This window comes from Neomonachus schauinslandi, chromosome 2, assembly GCF_002201575.2.
Source record: "Neomonachus schauinslandi chromosome 2, ASM220157v2, whole genome shotgun sequence".
Taxonomy (NCBI): domain Eukaryota; kingdom Metazoa; phylum Chordata; class Mammalia; order Carnivora; family Phocidae; genus Neomonachus; species Neomonachus schauinslandi.
This window is the reverse complement of record NC_058404.1, coordinates 183,433,627-183,448,231: the sequence shown is the minus strand read 5'-3', so window position 1 is coordinate 183,448,231 and position 14,605 is coordinate 183,433,627. Positions and strand designations below refer to the sequence as shown.

Here is a 14,605-nt window from a genome sequence, read left to right as displayed (position 1 = left end):
TTGGAAGAGCTGACTGTCTACTCTCCATGAACCGATAGTCAGATAATCAATTTAAATAAGGATTTGAAGGAAGCTTAAGGAAAAGGAAGGGAGTCATGCTCCTATAGTTTTAATTTTGAATTATACATGGGTATAATTTAAAAAATATGTATCATGATGTTATCCATTTTGTCTAGGAGAAGAGCACAACCACTTCTGTGCAAGATGAATTCATGCACTTGCTGTTATGGGGGAAAGCAAGGTAGTAAACTCATATTAGGTGCTCTTGCTTTTTCTTCTTTTTTACAGTAGTTTTTTATTTTGAAAGGAATTCATATTCATTGTAAAAAAATAGAAAATTCTGGTACATAATAAAAAATAGTATTTATTTTTCTAGATTTTCTATGCATTTTTTGTAAATGTAATCATTTTCTATGTCTATAATACATATATGTATTTCTAAATGTGTAAAAAAATTTCTAGTTTTTTATGGTCCCGTCAGTCTTTTCCTTTATGGTATCTGCCTTAGCGTTATTCTTAAAAAGACCTTTCCCATCTTAAGAGTATTCAAAAATTGTGTTTTCTTCTAGAGTTTTTTTATAGTTTATGTTTTATTCCATCTACATGTTCCAGATGTGATTTATTTGGTTATATGCTATGGAAGACTAACTTCTTTTTTTCTGAAGGTTTAGATAATTGCCCGACATAATTTATTGGGTATTACTCTTTCTCCTTATGGATTTGAAATGCCATTTTAGCATTCAGTACATCTTAAATATACTTCAGTCTGTTTCTGGACTTTATTTTTCCTGTTTTCTGTCCCTTTTTGAGTACAACAAAGTCTTAATTTTTGTTGGGCTATTTCTTTTTGTTTATTTTGCTTAAAAATGTTGTTTTTACTTTTAAAAGTTTTAAGTGCTGCATTCACATTTTGAATAGAGAAGACTAAAAATACTTTCTTTTTCATTGTAGTGCTGAACTTCAGACCCTCTTAATGAACCAGTTAACAGTAAAGGTGCAGCTAAAATATCTTTGTCTTTAAATGGCTTATGTGCACATTCTTAATTTTTTTTAGAGCAGCATGCAATATCTTACTTATATGCTAAATATATTTTTTTCTCTTACTTAGGGCTTAAAGAAGCTTGGCCAGTCTATAGAGTCATCATATTCTAGTATACAAAAATTGGTTATAAGTCACTTACAGAGGTATGAAGGTGATGTTGAATCTTTGGTATTGTGTCTACACGTACTGCATGTGTCGGTGTTCTTCATCAGCTGGCATTCTCTCTTTTTTTTAGCCTTTTCTAGCTAAAATTGTTGCATTGGCACTTGAGGGGAATCTTGGAGTGCCCAAGATATAAAGAGTCAATAATGGTAAATCTTGAAATAATTTTCAAACATCTGTTCACTGGGTTAGGCTCTCTATCTGGGCGTTTTTTCCCAGCCAGACAACCATGACGTATATTTTGAAAAGGCATATACCTTTTTTTGTTTTTTTTTAAGATTTTATTTATTTGTCAGAGAGAGAGAGAGAGCGCACAAGCAGGGGAGCGGCAGGGAGAGGGAGAAGCAGGCTCCCTGCTGAGCAAGGAGCCCAATGCGGGACTCGATCTCAGGACCCTGAGATCATGACCTGAGCCCAAAGCAGGTGCTTAACCGACTGAGCCACCCGGGCATCCCCATATACCCTTTCTTGAGCAGAGAAATTATATTTATCATTTTACAGTTTACAAAGCATGTTACGTGTTTTTGCATTTAACACTTTGGCAAGGTGTTGATTATGATTTTCCTCCTTTTACACAAGAAGAAACCGAAACCCATACTGGCCTGAAGTTACTAAGTGTCACTGCCAGACTCTGTCTCCGATCTTCAGGTCTCATGCTATTTCTATCCACAGCTCCCTCAGTGAAGCAGTTTGCATGTGGCTGCTCGGAGTTTGACTTAAATTTTGGTAAATCCCTTTATGCTGAGTTCCCTAGCCCTTACTACATCATCTCAGCCTTGGGTCACTGCAGTGCCCTTTGGCCTGGTTTCCAGTCCACAAATATATATGTGTGCCTCAAATGTATTCCCCACAGCAGATCTGATCATGTTACTCTTACTTAAAAACTTCCAGGGCCTTCCTATTGCTCTCAGGACCAAGACCTTTGCATAGCCTTTAACACATCTGCCTCTCTGCTTCATGCGCACTGGTGGGCTTACCAGACTTGACATTTTTTTCTTCCTACTCAGGGCTTTTGTGCATCCGTCTTGCCTTCTGGAACACTCCCACCTTGCTCTTTACTTGAACCCCTTAGCTAAAATCTTACTTGTTCCGAGAGGCCTTCCCCAATTCCCCGGATTAGGTCAGGTTATTGAATTAGACCTGCACTCGTGTGCATTTCCCTCTAGGCATTTATGATAGTTGGAATGATATACTGTCTGATGTGCTTATGAGTGTCCTCCCCCACGATGAGACTGTCAGTGCCGTAAGGATCCTTTCGCTTTGTTCACTGTTGTGTCCGCAGTATGTAGCACAGTGCTGACTTAAAGCTAGAGCTTAATACATGTTTGTTGAATGCTAAATACATAGCTTTTGGGTAAATAAGATGACCATATGACTGTCTTCAAAGTGCCAGGGCTAACTGTAGAACATAATGTGATCTTGTAAGATTAAATCTTACGGTCATGTATTCATCTCAGTTGTCCGGATGGCCAAATGGTTCTGTTACGGCTTTTAGAGAAAATTTTGAGAAATGATCATTTCTCATAGAAAGAAAATTGAAGTTACTTTCGTTTTTTATTTCTGAAAATTTGGAAATATTTAGGTGAGGAAGTAGCTGTCTGCCACCTTGATGATGGTAATGATAGTAACTTACTTCTGCTGTTTTGATAGTGGCTCCGAGTCTTTATTGTACCATTTGAGTGAACTGAAAGGAATGGCTTCGTGGAAGCAAAAATATGAACCTCTTGGACTAGATGCTGCAGGAATTGAAGGTAGCAATTTAATTTTTCAATAGAATACATTAAACACACTTTACTTACTAGAAAAATGATGTTTATTTATTTCTCTTCAGATGCTATTACCGCTGTGGGTTCTTTCATACTCAAGGCAAATGAACTTCTTCAGTAAGTATTGGGGATACCTGGAATCATTGACCTGAGAATATTTTATCCTTATAAGCAAGAACCCAGCAAATTGTCATGATTTTCTTAAAATGGGTTTTATATGCTTTTATCAAAGTTATTACCTTTTCGTGATTAAAACAAGCAATAACACAGCCGTCTCATCAGTTAAAGCGGTATTATACTCTCCCCCACCGCCCCCATCCTCACTCCAGTCCCCTCTCCACGGGGAATCCTTTTAACTCCTGTAACTGTTTCTGTTTGTAGTTCTTCTGCAGCTTACCTCCATACTTCTAAGTTGTGTAACTGTACTGCATGTCTTTTACTTATCCAGTTTTAGAAATTCTTCTTCTCTGTGTTTGTTTTTCCTAGACTTTGTTTTCTTCTTTCTGCCTTTATCACATCCTTAGATTCTCCCCCTGTCTGCAGGGCAGGATCACGCCCTGGGGCCCCCTCAGTCCCTGATGGCTCCTCCTCTGGCCTCCCCCCACCGCCCCGGAAGCCCTCAGGCAGGCACTTGGGTGCTTTCTCTTAGATCCGGACTTCATGATCTCCTTTGCTTCATGCTTCCTTTAATCACTTTGTTGGGAAACATCCTCCAGTGACTTACTCAGGAAGTAGCTACGAGACGATAAACTGTGTGTCTTTTCTCCTACTTTCACACTTTATTGATGGTGTCCAATGGGTATAGGATGATGAAGGGGAAGTCATTTTCTCAGAGAAGTTTGAAAGTATTGCTTCATCGTATGCTGGCCTTTTTGTGGCTGATGGAAGGTCTGGTGCTTCTGATTCTCATCCCTCTATGGAGGTTTTTTGGTTTCTCATCTCTCAAAGCTTCATTCTTTATCCTTGATATGTTGAAATTTCACAGTAGTGTTTTTAGATATGGGTCTTTTCATTACGCTGATAATAAGAAAATACCATTTGAACCTGAATTCTGTTATTATTTTGGTAATCTCCTTTTCTTTTTTTTTTTAATTAGATTTTTGTTCTAGAAACTTGGTTGGTCAGATATTAGGCGGTGAACTGATCTGTGTCTTCTGTTTTTCCTCACATATTTCTCATATTTGTGTCTTTGCTATTTCCTGAGAAATTTTCTTGACTTATTTACCCAACATTGTCATTCATCGTAGACATTTATTGAGTACTTAACTATATTTTAAACATTATTCTAGATGCTGAGGATACAGCAGTGAACGAAACTGGTAAAATCTTTATGGATCTTATATTTTAATGTGGTGAGATAGACAATAAAGAAATGAATGATTAAAATATATAGCAAGGCAGATAGTGTGAGTAGTGGTGAGAAAAACCAAGCAGGGAAGGGGGACCTAAGGGATGCGATTTCACATAGGGCAGGCCTCGCTGAGATGATGATGTTGTAAGAAGTGAGTCATTGATATTTGGTAAAAGAGACAGCAAGTGTGAAGGCGCTGAGTTTGGAGCATGCCTCGAGAGCCACTGCTGAAGTGAGTTGAGCAACAGAGGGTGAGAGATAGAGGATGAGTTGAGAGAGGAGGATGGGCCACGTTGTATAGAGTCTGTAGGCAGTTGGAAGGACTTTGGCTTTTACTTTGGATATAAGAAGAAGCAGTTAAGGTCATGGAGTGAAAGGATATGACTTAGGTTTTTAAAAGATCCTTTTGTTGGGATGCCTGGGTGGCTCAGTTGGTTAAGCGACTGCCTTCGGCTCAGGTCATGATCCTGGAGTCCCGGGGTCGAGTCCCACATTGAGCTCCCTGCTCAGCAGGGAGTCTGCTTCTCCCTCTGACCCTCCCCTCTCTCATGTGTGCTCTCTCTCTCTCTCATTCTCTCTCTCTCAAATAAATAAAATCTTAAAAAAAATAAATAAATAAATAAATAAATAAAAGATCCTTTTGTTATTTGCTTAGTTTTGAGAATAAATTAAAAGAGGGCAACGACAGAAGCCAAGAGAGAAATGGTGGTTAGAATCCAAAGAGGTCGGAATCTGGGTGTGTTTTCAAAGTAGAAATAACAGGATTTGCTGAATGATTGTGTGTGGATGGTAAAATATAGGAGTCATGGGTAATTATTAGTTTAGGTCCTGAGCACCTGGAAGAGTAGGATTGACATTTACGGAAATGGAGAAGACTTGGGAGAGACTATATAAACTGTATATGTGTATTTTATGTTCCTCAATATGGGTTTATCTGGTATTTTTATGATTAGATTCAGGTTATATATCCCTGGCCAGAATACTACATAACTGGAGGAGTGTCCTTCTCAAGGTGTCACATCCGGAGGCAAGCAAATGATGTCTGTGTCTGCGCTTCCTTAGTGATGTGAATTTTGATGACCTGGTCAGTGTGTCAGCTATATTAAATCTGAAATGTCTGTTAGATAGCCTCATGGAACTGTCCAAGACATTGTTGATCATATGAGGCTAGTATTCAAGGGAGGGGTCCAGGCTGGACATGTCAGTTTGGGAGCCATCAACACATTGATGTTATTTTGGGCCATAAGACTGGATGAGGTAGTAGTGAGTGTGCTTAGAGAAGAGGACAGATTTAAAGACTCCAGAGATGGACATTCCAACATTTAGAAATGGGGCTGATGGGGAGCTAGCAGAGGAAGCTAGAGAGGCAGAAAGACTAGGAGAGTGGGTGTCCTGTAGGCCGAGGGACGGAAGCGTGGTAAGAAGGAATGAGGGATCGGTTGTCAGATGCTGCTAAGTCAAGTAAGATGAAGACCAAGAATAGAACAGATAATCAGAGTATTACTAGAATCGATTATTGGTGACCTTGATCGGAGCCACGTCATGGAGTCGTGGAGCTGTTGGGATACAGAATGAGAGCAGATGCAAAGAAACAGCAGATGTTGTCTCTTGAGCAGTTTTATTGTAGTTGCAAACAGTTGTTGGTTTTTTTTAATCTTCTTACGATAGGAGCAGTTAGAGCATATTTATATATGATGGGGTGTTCTGGAAGGGGAACGATTGATGGTGGAGGGAGGAGAGGATTGCTGGAGTAAAAGTGCGGGAGGGGATAGCAATGTGGGGCATTGGGGAATGGGCTGGAAAGATCGTGTATCCACAATTGCGGGAGAGAAGGCTGCGGAAAGGGTCACAGACGCTAGTATCCGGGCCCATGGGGGCTTGCAGACGTTCACTTCCAACTGTTCTTACCATCTTAATGAGATGAGGCAATGTTATGTCAGCTGGAGGTTAAGGGTGGGAGGTGGTTTAAGAATAAAGGAAAAGCTGTGAGCCGGTTGTCTCAGGCAGTGGGAGAAAGAACGGGCGAAATAGGCAGATGCTGCTGGTGCTGAGGGCCAGTTGGGGAGCCCTTGTGAGAGTAGAAGTGACCCCGGTCAGCGTGGCTGCTGGCTTTTCTCCAGTCGGGGCCAGCCAGCTGTGCCGGGGCACAGAGCAGATGAGCACTTAGATTTGCTAGGCTTCATGACCAAAGTGAAGCCAGAGTGGGTTGAGGGAATTAAAGCGAGGGTATGATTCAAATGAACCTGGAATTTGAGCTGGTTTGGGGGGGAAGTGGGGACATGGTGTGAGTGGGAGACAGGGAGGAGAGGTGGGGAACCAGTGGGCAGTAGTCTTGGGGAGACGAAAGCTGAGGTGCTGGAGAGAGGTCCCTGGGAAGAGAGGTGGTTGTTGGTGAGTGGCATGCTTGACATTGAGAGTCAGAGAGGGGGCGCCTTGGTGGCTCAGGTGGTTAAGCATCTGCCTTCCGCTCAGGTGGTGATCCTGGGGTCCTGGGATCGAGCCCCACATCGAGCCCCACATTGGGCTCCCTGCTCGGCGGGAAGCCTGCTTCTCCCTCTCCCACTCCCCCTGCTTGTGTTCCCTCTCTCGCTGTGTCTCCCTCTGTCAAATAAATAAAATATTTAAAAAAAAAAAAAGTCAGAGGGTTCACGTTGGCAGTGCTGGGGTCTAGGCTGTCAGCTTTGGAATCGGTAGTCAGGTGAGGTGGAGGACGTGACCGTTACCGGAACCTTTGCCTTGAATTCTTTATCGCGGCAGCCCTAGTCTTTCAGTTTCCAAATGTGTTTTCTTACTTCTTTAATCATTTTTCAAAGCTGTGCTCTTGCTTTGTAGAAGACATCTTCTCAAATCTCTGAGGACATTAATTAGATATTTTTAAAAGCCTGCCATTCCCTGAATGATCTCCCGTTCCTGGGTCACTTTTCTGTCTGTCTTGGTGTCTTGTTGCAAGCTCTCTTCCAGTACCTGCTGCTCCGGTGTTTACTCATGTTTATTCATGAGGTGATTTGAAGTTGCTTGGAATCTGTGCGGACTGGGGCAGCAGAAAGCCGGCTTCGGTGCCCTGCCCGGGACGTGCAGAGCTGTGCCATGGGCCACCAGCGCCCGCACGGAGCTCCCTCGGTTCTTCCCAGTTTACGTGCTTTCTTGGGAGAACCCCGTTCGTTCGTTTTCATTTGGGAGATAAACCCGTAGGCGTTCACGTTTTGGGGGAAAGGACATACTGACTGCTCTGTATTTCAGTTTGTCCTCCTGTGTCCAGCCCCGCGTGTCATCGAGCCTGATGTTCCCAAGGTTGAGTGTCCCTGGGATGTCGCAGGCCGGAAGTCTCCTTGCTGGATGTCCTCTCCGTGTCCTGCGTGCGGCTGCCTCTGTTGAGCTTCGTCAGCCTCGTGTCCTTTCTGACATTTCTGAAATTAATTTCTTTTCTACCGTCCTTTTTGTTTTTGTGAGTTTATAACACACCCCTCCCCACCGCTCCATTATCATTTTAATGGAGTTTTAGAAGGTAGAGGTTGGAGACACACTTGTGTTCAGAAGACAAAATGAGAGGAGAGATGACATTGCTTTTCCCCTATGTTGAATTATTTTTTGGTTCACCGTATTTGCAGAGAGTAAATATAAAATATTAAGCTTTTTGTGATCACTTTTCAATATGAATGCAAGGTAGTTTATTTAACTTCTGGCTCGCTGGAAGTAAGTTGAATATAGAATTATTATTTTAGATTATAGACAAAGAAATTGAGGCAGTGAGAATTTTGATGTTCACCTGTAGCAGAGCAGGGACTGCCTGCTGGGTGTGGGGAGGGGGTCAGAGTATTGATTGGGAAAGACAGAAAGGAACTTTTCTTCCCTTTTTCCATTTTTGCCATAAGAGAGTTTTGATTATGTTGCTTGGTAACATCAGAAATGTCGCAGTCTTTTTATGTCAAGTGTTTTACTCTAGAGAGCTAGCTTAATGATACTGACCCACCTCTCCAAGCTTCTTGCTTGGAAAGGGCTTTGAGATTTAGGAAAGAAAAGTGCAGGTATTACTTGCTTAGAGTAATTATCTTGTAAATGTGAGCTTAAAGAGATTTTTTAAGCAGTGATACCCCTGTCCATATTAGAGACAGTTTCATCAAAATGAACATGACTTCCACTTATAATACTTATACTTAAATTTGGGGGGTCCATTTCTGTAAAGCTCAAGGAAGTTCAGTTTTTGAGATCAGTTACTGTAAGCATCAAAAATCAACTTCCAAAAATAATGTCCACTGATACCAGAGGCAGTGACATAGTACAAATTTATAATCATGACTTTCTGTTGGCGTTGATGTTTTTTCTTACCAGTGAGTATTTTTTTAACTGAGAATAATGCTGAAAACGTTTTTTTCCCTAACTTCTTTTATTTGCAAAGTTGGAAAAGGATTTCATACTTTACTGAGTGCTGGGAAAGGCTATTACACAGTTTGTGGCAAGGCTGTTACAACCAGTTAGAATCTGAGTCATTTGCTTTATTTTTGAAAAGAACCAGGATTTGCTCTTCTGAAGCTTTATTTTTAGGTATGTGTTTGATTTGTAAAATCAAAGGTTTAAATGTCCTCCAGATAGGATAAAAGAGAATGGTAAGGAGTATTATATCCCACAACAATTGAACGATGATACATGAACCACACATCATCATTTGATTTCTGATTTCTTTTAGTTTTATATTTTCAGCGTTATGGATAGTAGTATGAAAAACCTCAAGGCGTTTTTTTGCTGATTTCTTTTATCTTTTCAGAGTTATAGATAGTAGTATGAAAAACTTCAAAGCGTTTTTTCGCTGGCTTTATGTGGGTAAGTTAATTGAATAAAGCATTCTTGTTACCTTAACACTTCTTTAAAAACTGTGGGAGTATCAATTTAGAATATTTCAGTTATTCTGGTAAAATTTCAAGTAGCCGTACGAGTAGAGCGAATGGTGTAAATGACCCCTCCTGTACCCCTCACGGGTGTCAGCGGTTTCTACGCGTGGCCCGCCTTCCTCCTCCTGCACCACCAGGCCCAGGCCCCCCCCCAGACGTCACTTGTAGCACCGATTGTCCCTGTCACTCACTGCTGATGGTTAACATTTTTTTTTTAACCTTGTAACTTCTCCTTAGGTTAAAATAACACTTTTGAATCTCTGCTATGTATTAAGCACTGGTAGGTGTTAGTTTTTTTAAAATGAGAGGGGGGAAGACAAAGATCTGGCCTCTGCTCTTGAGTAGCTTATTTTCTGTTCTGTTTCTTGATCTTCTGTTTCTAGATGTATGCCATCCGTTAGGGTAGCCAGTAGCCACCTGTGGCTCTTCAAATTATTTGAAATTATAGGGCACCTGGTTGGCTCAGTTGGTTAAGCAGCTGCCTTCAGCTCAGGTCATGATCCCAGGGTCCTGGGATGGAGCCCTGTGTCAGGCTCTCTGCTCAGTGGAGAGCCTGCTTCTCCCTCTCCACCGCTTGTGCACTCTCTCTCTCTCTTTCAAATAATAAATAAATAAAATCTTTAAAATAAATAAATTAGTTGAAATTATGTAAGTTCCATGTTTAGTTCTTTAGTCACGCTATGCACATTTGAAGTACTCTGTGGCCACACACTGTCAGTGCCACATTGAACAGCACTGAACAAGAAGTTTCTAGCATCCTTTCCATCAGACACTAGTGCCCTAGCTAACTAGAATGCAGACCACTCGTTGCCTTTCTTTGTGTCTCCACAGTGTCTTTTCATTTGTAGGTAGTTAACCAGGATTTATTGACTTGATAGTGTTTTAATGCTTACTCTACAGCATGTGCATATTTTACGGAGGTCCATTTGTACTATTTTTGTGACTCCCCCCCCCTTAATATCTTTGAAATAATCCAGCATACATTCCCTTCCAACACAGGCAAAATTTAGTTTTAAATGGGATTTATCCCACGTTTGTTAAAATTCTAAAGAGTAAATAAAATAGAAGTTAAATTATCTGTAATGTGCTCATATCTTTTAAACAAATGCCCAAATCTTCAATTCCGATATCTTATAAACAGACTTTGTATTTGTCAGCCTAATGTAATTGCTTGTGATAAAAAAAAGAATGGGATCCGCAGATGTTGGCATTTAAAATTCTTCATTTTTTTTCTCAAAACCGTACCAATGCTAGCCAGAATGGGGAGCCAGAGTGTTTATCAGGCCAGCCTGTTTAATATCAGAGATGCTGGTTAGAATAAATTACAGTATTAAAACTGAATGAGGTCTTCGAAATAATTTTCTTTTACAGAAGAGGATTGGTTTTACTTGTAATTACTGGAGTAGTTGAGGCAGTTTATATTCTTATTGCATGTCCTAACTCTAATGAGAAGTCTGATTAGAAGAGAAATGAATTACTGCTCAGTCCTTATCATTAGAGCAGGGCATTGCAGAAAGCATGCTGGATCGGAGAACCAGAGACCTCATTATAATCCCAGCTCTGCCACTCGTTAGCTGTGCAGCCTTGGTTTGCTCCTTTGGAAAATGGAGCCTCTATGAAGGCAGGAACTTCTTTTATACCATTGTATCCCCAGCACCTATAGTATGCTCAGTGAGTAATTTTTGGACAGATGACTGAATGAGTGGACTAGATCATGGCTTGCTTTTCAGATAATTTAGAAGTTTGAACTAATTAAGAAGAGTTTCTAAAATAATCTGTGTTTGCAGAATCACATCCAGCATGCTTATTCCTGACTGAATGCAATTAAGAAGGATATTCAAACACTGTGCAGAAACACGTGCAGCGTTCCTCTTGACTTAGGTGAACATAATATAAAAACACAACCCTCAGAAAGTACAAAATGAATATTAAAGAGTCTGTAAACATATGTATATATAAGTGTATGTATATACACAGAAGTCTTAGTGCAAATATCTTTGTGTAGCAAAAGACCCAGGGGAGAGAAACAAGTTTGTTTGGTATTCTAAGGCTTTTGGAGGAATGAATTGCTTGCAGATTTTAGGAGAAGAAACGCCATGTGTTAAGAGAGGAAAGAATCCAATCTGCACACATCGCCTTCGTACAAAGCAGCCGTCACATCGGTCTGTCCAGAGTGGCAACGGGTTGAGTTGAAGGAGAAAATAAAAAATAGTTTAGTAGGATCGTTAGACTGGCCATTTTAAACCTGAAAATACAAATAAAATTTAAAGTCTTCATGTTTTAGTGTTTAGAAGGAAAATGTTTTCCTTGGTGAAAAGATTTCTTTGGTTGAATATTGAAGATTTAGTCCAGTGGAACATATTTAGTCTTTGAAATGTATCTGTATTAAAATTAACATTTGTAGCTTTCCTTTAAAGCCAGTTTTTTGATTTCTGTTGCCAGCAATGTTGAGAATGACGGAGGACCATGTGCTTCCGGAGCTGAATAAGGTAGTATGTGGTAGTACGTTTTCCAGCACGTTACTGCAGCTCTCGCTGAGCTCAGCGTGGCTGCTCGTCTCGGTGTTCTTACACCATTGCTAGTTTACAAGATGTCAGGCTGTGGATGCTAAATACAGCTTAGTAAGCCTTTTTTTTTCCTTTAAGAAATTTGTTTTTCATCACAAAATACCTTTACCATGGCTATCTAATTTTATAATTTTCATGTTTATGTAAGATTTTGTAACCTGCATTATGTAGGGTACTTGTATTCTTTACCTTCCTTAAGTTTTGAATGCATTTTTATTTCCTTGGAAATCTGGTACTTTAGATATTAGTCCCAGTGCTGATGTCTGGTAAACAGTTTTTCTGACTACAAGGATTGTGACAGGTGGCCGTGGACTTTCCTTTAAGTAAGAACGTTCAGACTAGGGCAACATTCCCACCTGATTTCTGTGTGAGCATCACTGTTGAGTTGTAGGTCTTCACTCAAGTCAAGGTGACTTCTCTGGACGTACAGTCTCCTCTTCCAGAGCAGGGACCCTGCACACACAGTCTTAACATAAGGCCTAAAATAATAAACAACTTTAGGCCATAAGGAATTCTGTAGCTATTAGATTAGCTGATTGGAAAATGGGTTTAAAATGTTTAATTACATGCTTGTCAGAGCCTCAAGATTTCATATTTTCACAGTTGCGTAATCTTTTGGATTTCTGTTGATGTTTCTTTGAAGCAATGTTGCCTCTTGTATCATGGCTTTTAGTAGATAGTAAAAAAAAAGGTCACATTTATTATTATAAAAATATAAGATGTATTGGGAAGCTTTCTTTTGTCTTGATTTGTTTTTCTTTTCCTTTTTGGTTTTGATAGATGACTCAAAAAGATATCACATTTGTTGCCGAATTTCTTACTGAACATTTCAATGAGGTAGGAAATTGGTATTTATATAATGTTGTTGTTTGTTTGTTTGTTTTTTAAGAATTGCAATAAACCTGGGTAATGGTGAGAAGTAATCACATTTAATCTAATTTAATTGACATTTTTAGCAGTTGTACTTTTTAAACTATTGAACTAATTAATGGCAATACTTATTTTAGAGCCTTTATAAATTCAACTTTTGTTTGGATATGTGTCATACAATCAAAAAGAAAAAGATAACTGCCACTAACAGCTCTCTTCAAAAATAAAGGCTTTCGTTAAGCTTAAGAATTTTTTTCTTTCTCTTTTGTGAGTTGACTTAAGAGTTAAACTATGTTTATTCTTTCTAGGCTCCAGACCTTTATAACCGAAAAGGAAAATACTTTAATGTTGAAAAAGTTGGTCAGGTATGGGCTTTTGATTGAACTTGGTTATTACTCTTTTTTAGAAATTATTAAAAACTGGGGCGCCTGGGTGGCTCAGTCATTAAGCGTCCGCCTTCGGCTCAGGTCATGATCCCAGGGTCCTGGGATCGAGCCCCGCATCAGGCTTCCTGCTCGGCAAGGAAGCCTGCTTCTCCCCCTCCCACTCCCCCTGCTTGTGTTCCGTCTCTCACTGTCTCTCTCTCTCACTCAAATAAATAAAATCTTAAAAAAAAAAGAAAGAAATTATTAAAAACTAATGTTAAGACTTTAGCAGTGTTAGTCTTTATTATTCAAAGTTTCTGGAAAATAATGCAGTGACAGCTTACACAGCAGCCCTGTTCTTTTAGTAAAGTAACCAAAAAGGAGCAGTTTTTAGACTTTTGGTCTCAGAACTCTTATATTCTTAATAATTATTGAAGACGCCAAAGAGTTTTTGCTAATGTGGGTTATATTTATCAGTGGTAGATGTTAGTAGGCATTAGAAATGAAACAGTATACAAAATTATTTAAAAGTAACAATAATTCCACTTAACCATTACATGTTAACATAAATATTTTTAATGAAAAATGACTGTGTTTTATAAAACAGCTTAGTGAAGAGTGGCATCGTTTTGTAGTTTTGCAAATCTCTTTGCTGTCTGGCTTAATAGAAAACAGCTTCCGATTGCTTCTTTAGTTGGTTGTGTTGGGTTTCTGTGGTCAATGTATGTAAAGAAAATCTGGCCTCACGTAGGTTTTAGAAAGGGAGAAGTATTGTAATGGCTTTTTCAGATAATGTGGATGTTTTTTGATATTATACCAAGTCTTGATAAGAGAGAGTGTCTTAAAGGTTGGCTTTAATGTGGAATCTAAAATTGCATCAGTGAGCTTTTCGTACTCTGATATATTAAAATCCATTCATCTGTCTTGTGCTTTGAATGGATCTTTTACCCGTGCATGATTTTGTAATACTATGTATTGGTCGTTTGGAAAATACTGGTTCACTGAGTTATGCAGATCTTCCAAATGCTGACACGTTTCTCCATGCAGTATCCAAAAGTCACATTTATGAATATCCGTACCAATATCATCAGAAAATCTTTAAGTACTGTGGCTGTCAAGCACACAGTGGCAGATTTAGATTTTCCAAAATTTTAATTTTTGCTTAAATGTTTAAATTTTATCATTGGCAACAAATACTGCCGGTTGTTTTTCTTAAAATGACAGGCTTGCTTTATTTTCAAGAAACTGTCTACCAAATACCCACGTACAAATGATCATAGCTTATCTGCCAGTCATTCTTTCAAATAAAAATGGAATTCCGTTGACAGCAACAAAGTGCCTGGCTTAACCCACAACTCAAACAATTTCTTAAATGTTTTTCCTCAGGGTCGCCATTGTACTTTGGTATCTGCAAAAGTGCTTTATGTATACTTCCCAATCCTCTCACAGAGAACAGTAAAAAGATTTGTACTCCAGGGTTGAGATGAAATAAAATTAATTATTTTATTTATTTATTTTTATTTTATTTTTATTTTTTTTTAAAGATTTTATTTATTTATTTGAGAGAGAGAATGAGATAGAGAGAGAGAGCATGAG

The 14,605-nt window shown here is 39.3% G+C and overlaps 1 protein-coding gene across 3 annotated transcripts in view; it reads left to right on the top strand.

Moving 5' to 3' along the window:
* Positions 1-14,605, top strand: part of ANAPC4 (anaphase promoting complex subunit 4) — a 38,141-nt gene that overhangs the window by 12,734 nt on the left and 10,802 nt on the right. For all 3 annotated transcript variants that reach the window (XM_021679449.1, XM_044913013.1, XM_021679448.2), the window contains 9 exons: positions 177-241; positions 952-994; positions 1,109-1,185; positions 2,855-2,955; positions 3,036-3,087; positions 9,084-9,139; positions 11,650-11,696; positions 12,555-12,611; positions 12,953-13,009. In XM_021679449.1, the coding sequence (XP_021535124.1) occupies positions 177-241; positions 952-994; positions 1,109-1,185; positions 2,855-2,955; positions 3,036-3,087; positions 9,084-9,139; positions 11,650-11,696; positions 12,555-12,611; positions 12,953-13,009 (555 nt within the window). The remainder of the gene's footprint in view (positions 1-176; positions 242-951; positions 995-1,108; positions 1,186-2,854; positions 2,956-3,035; positions 3,088-9,083; positions 9,140-11,649; positions 11,697-12,554; positions 12,612-12,952; positions 13,010-14,605) is intronic.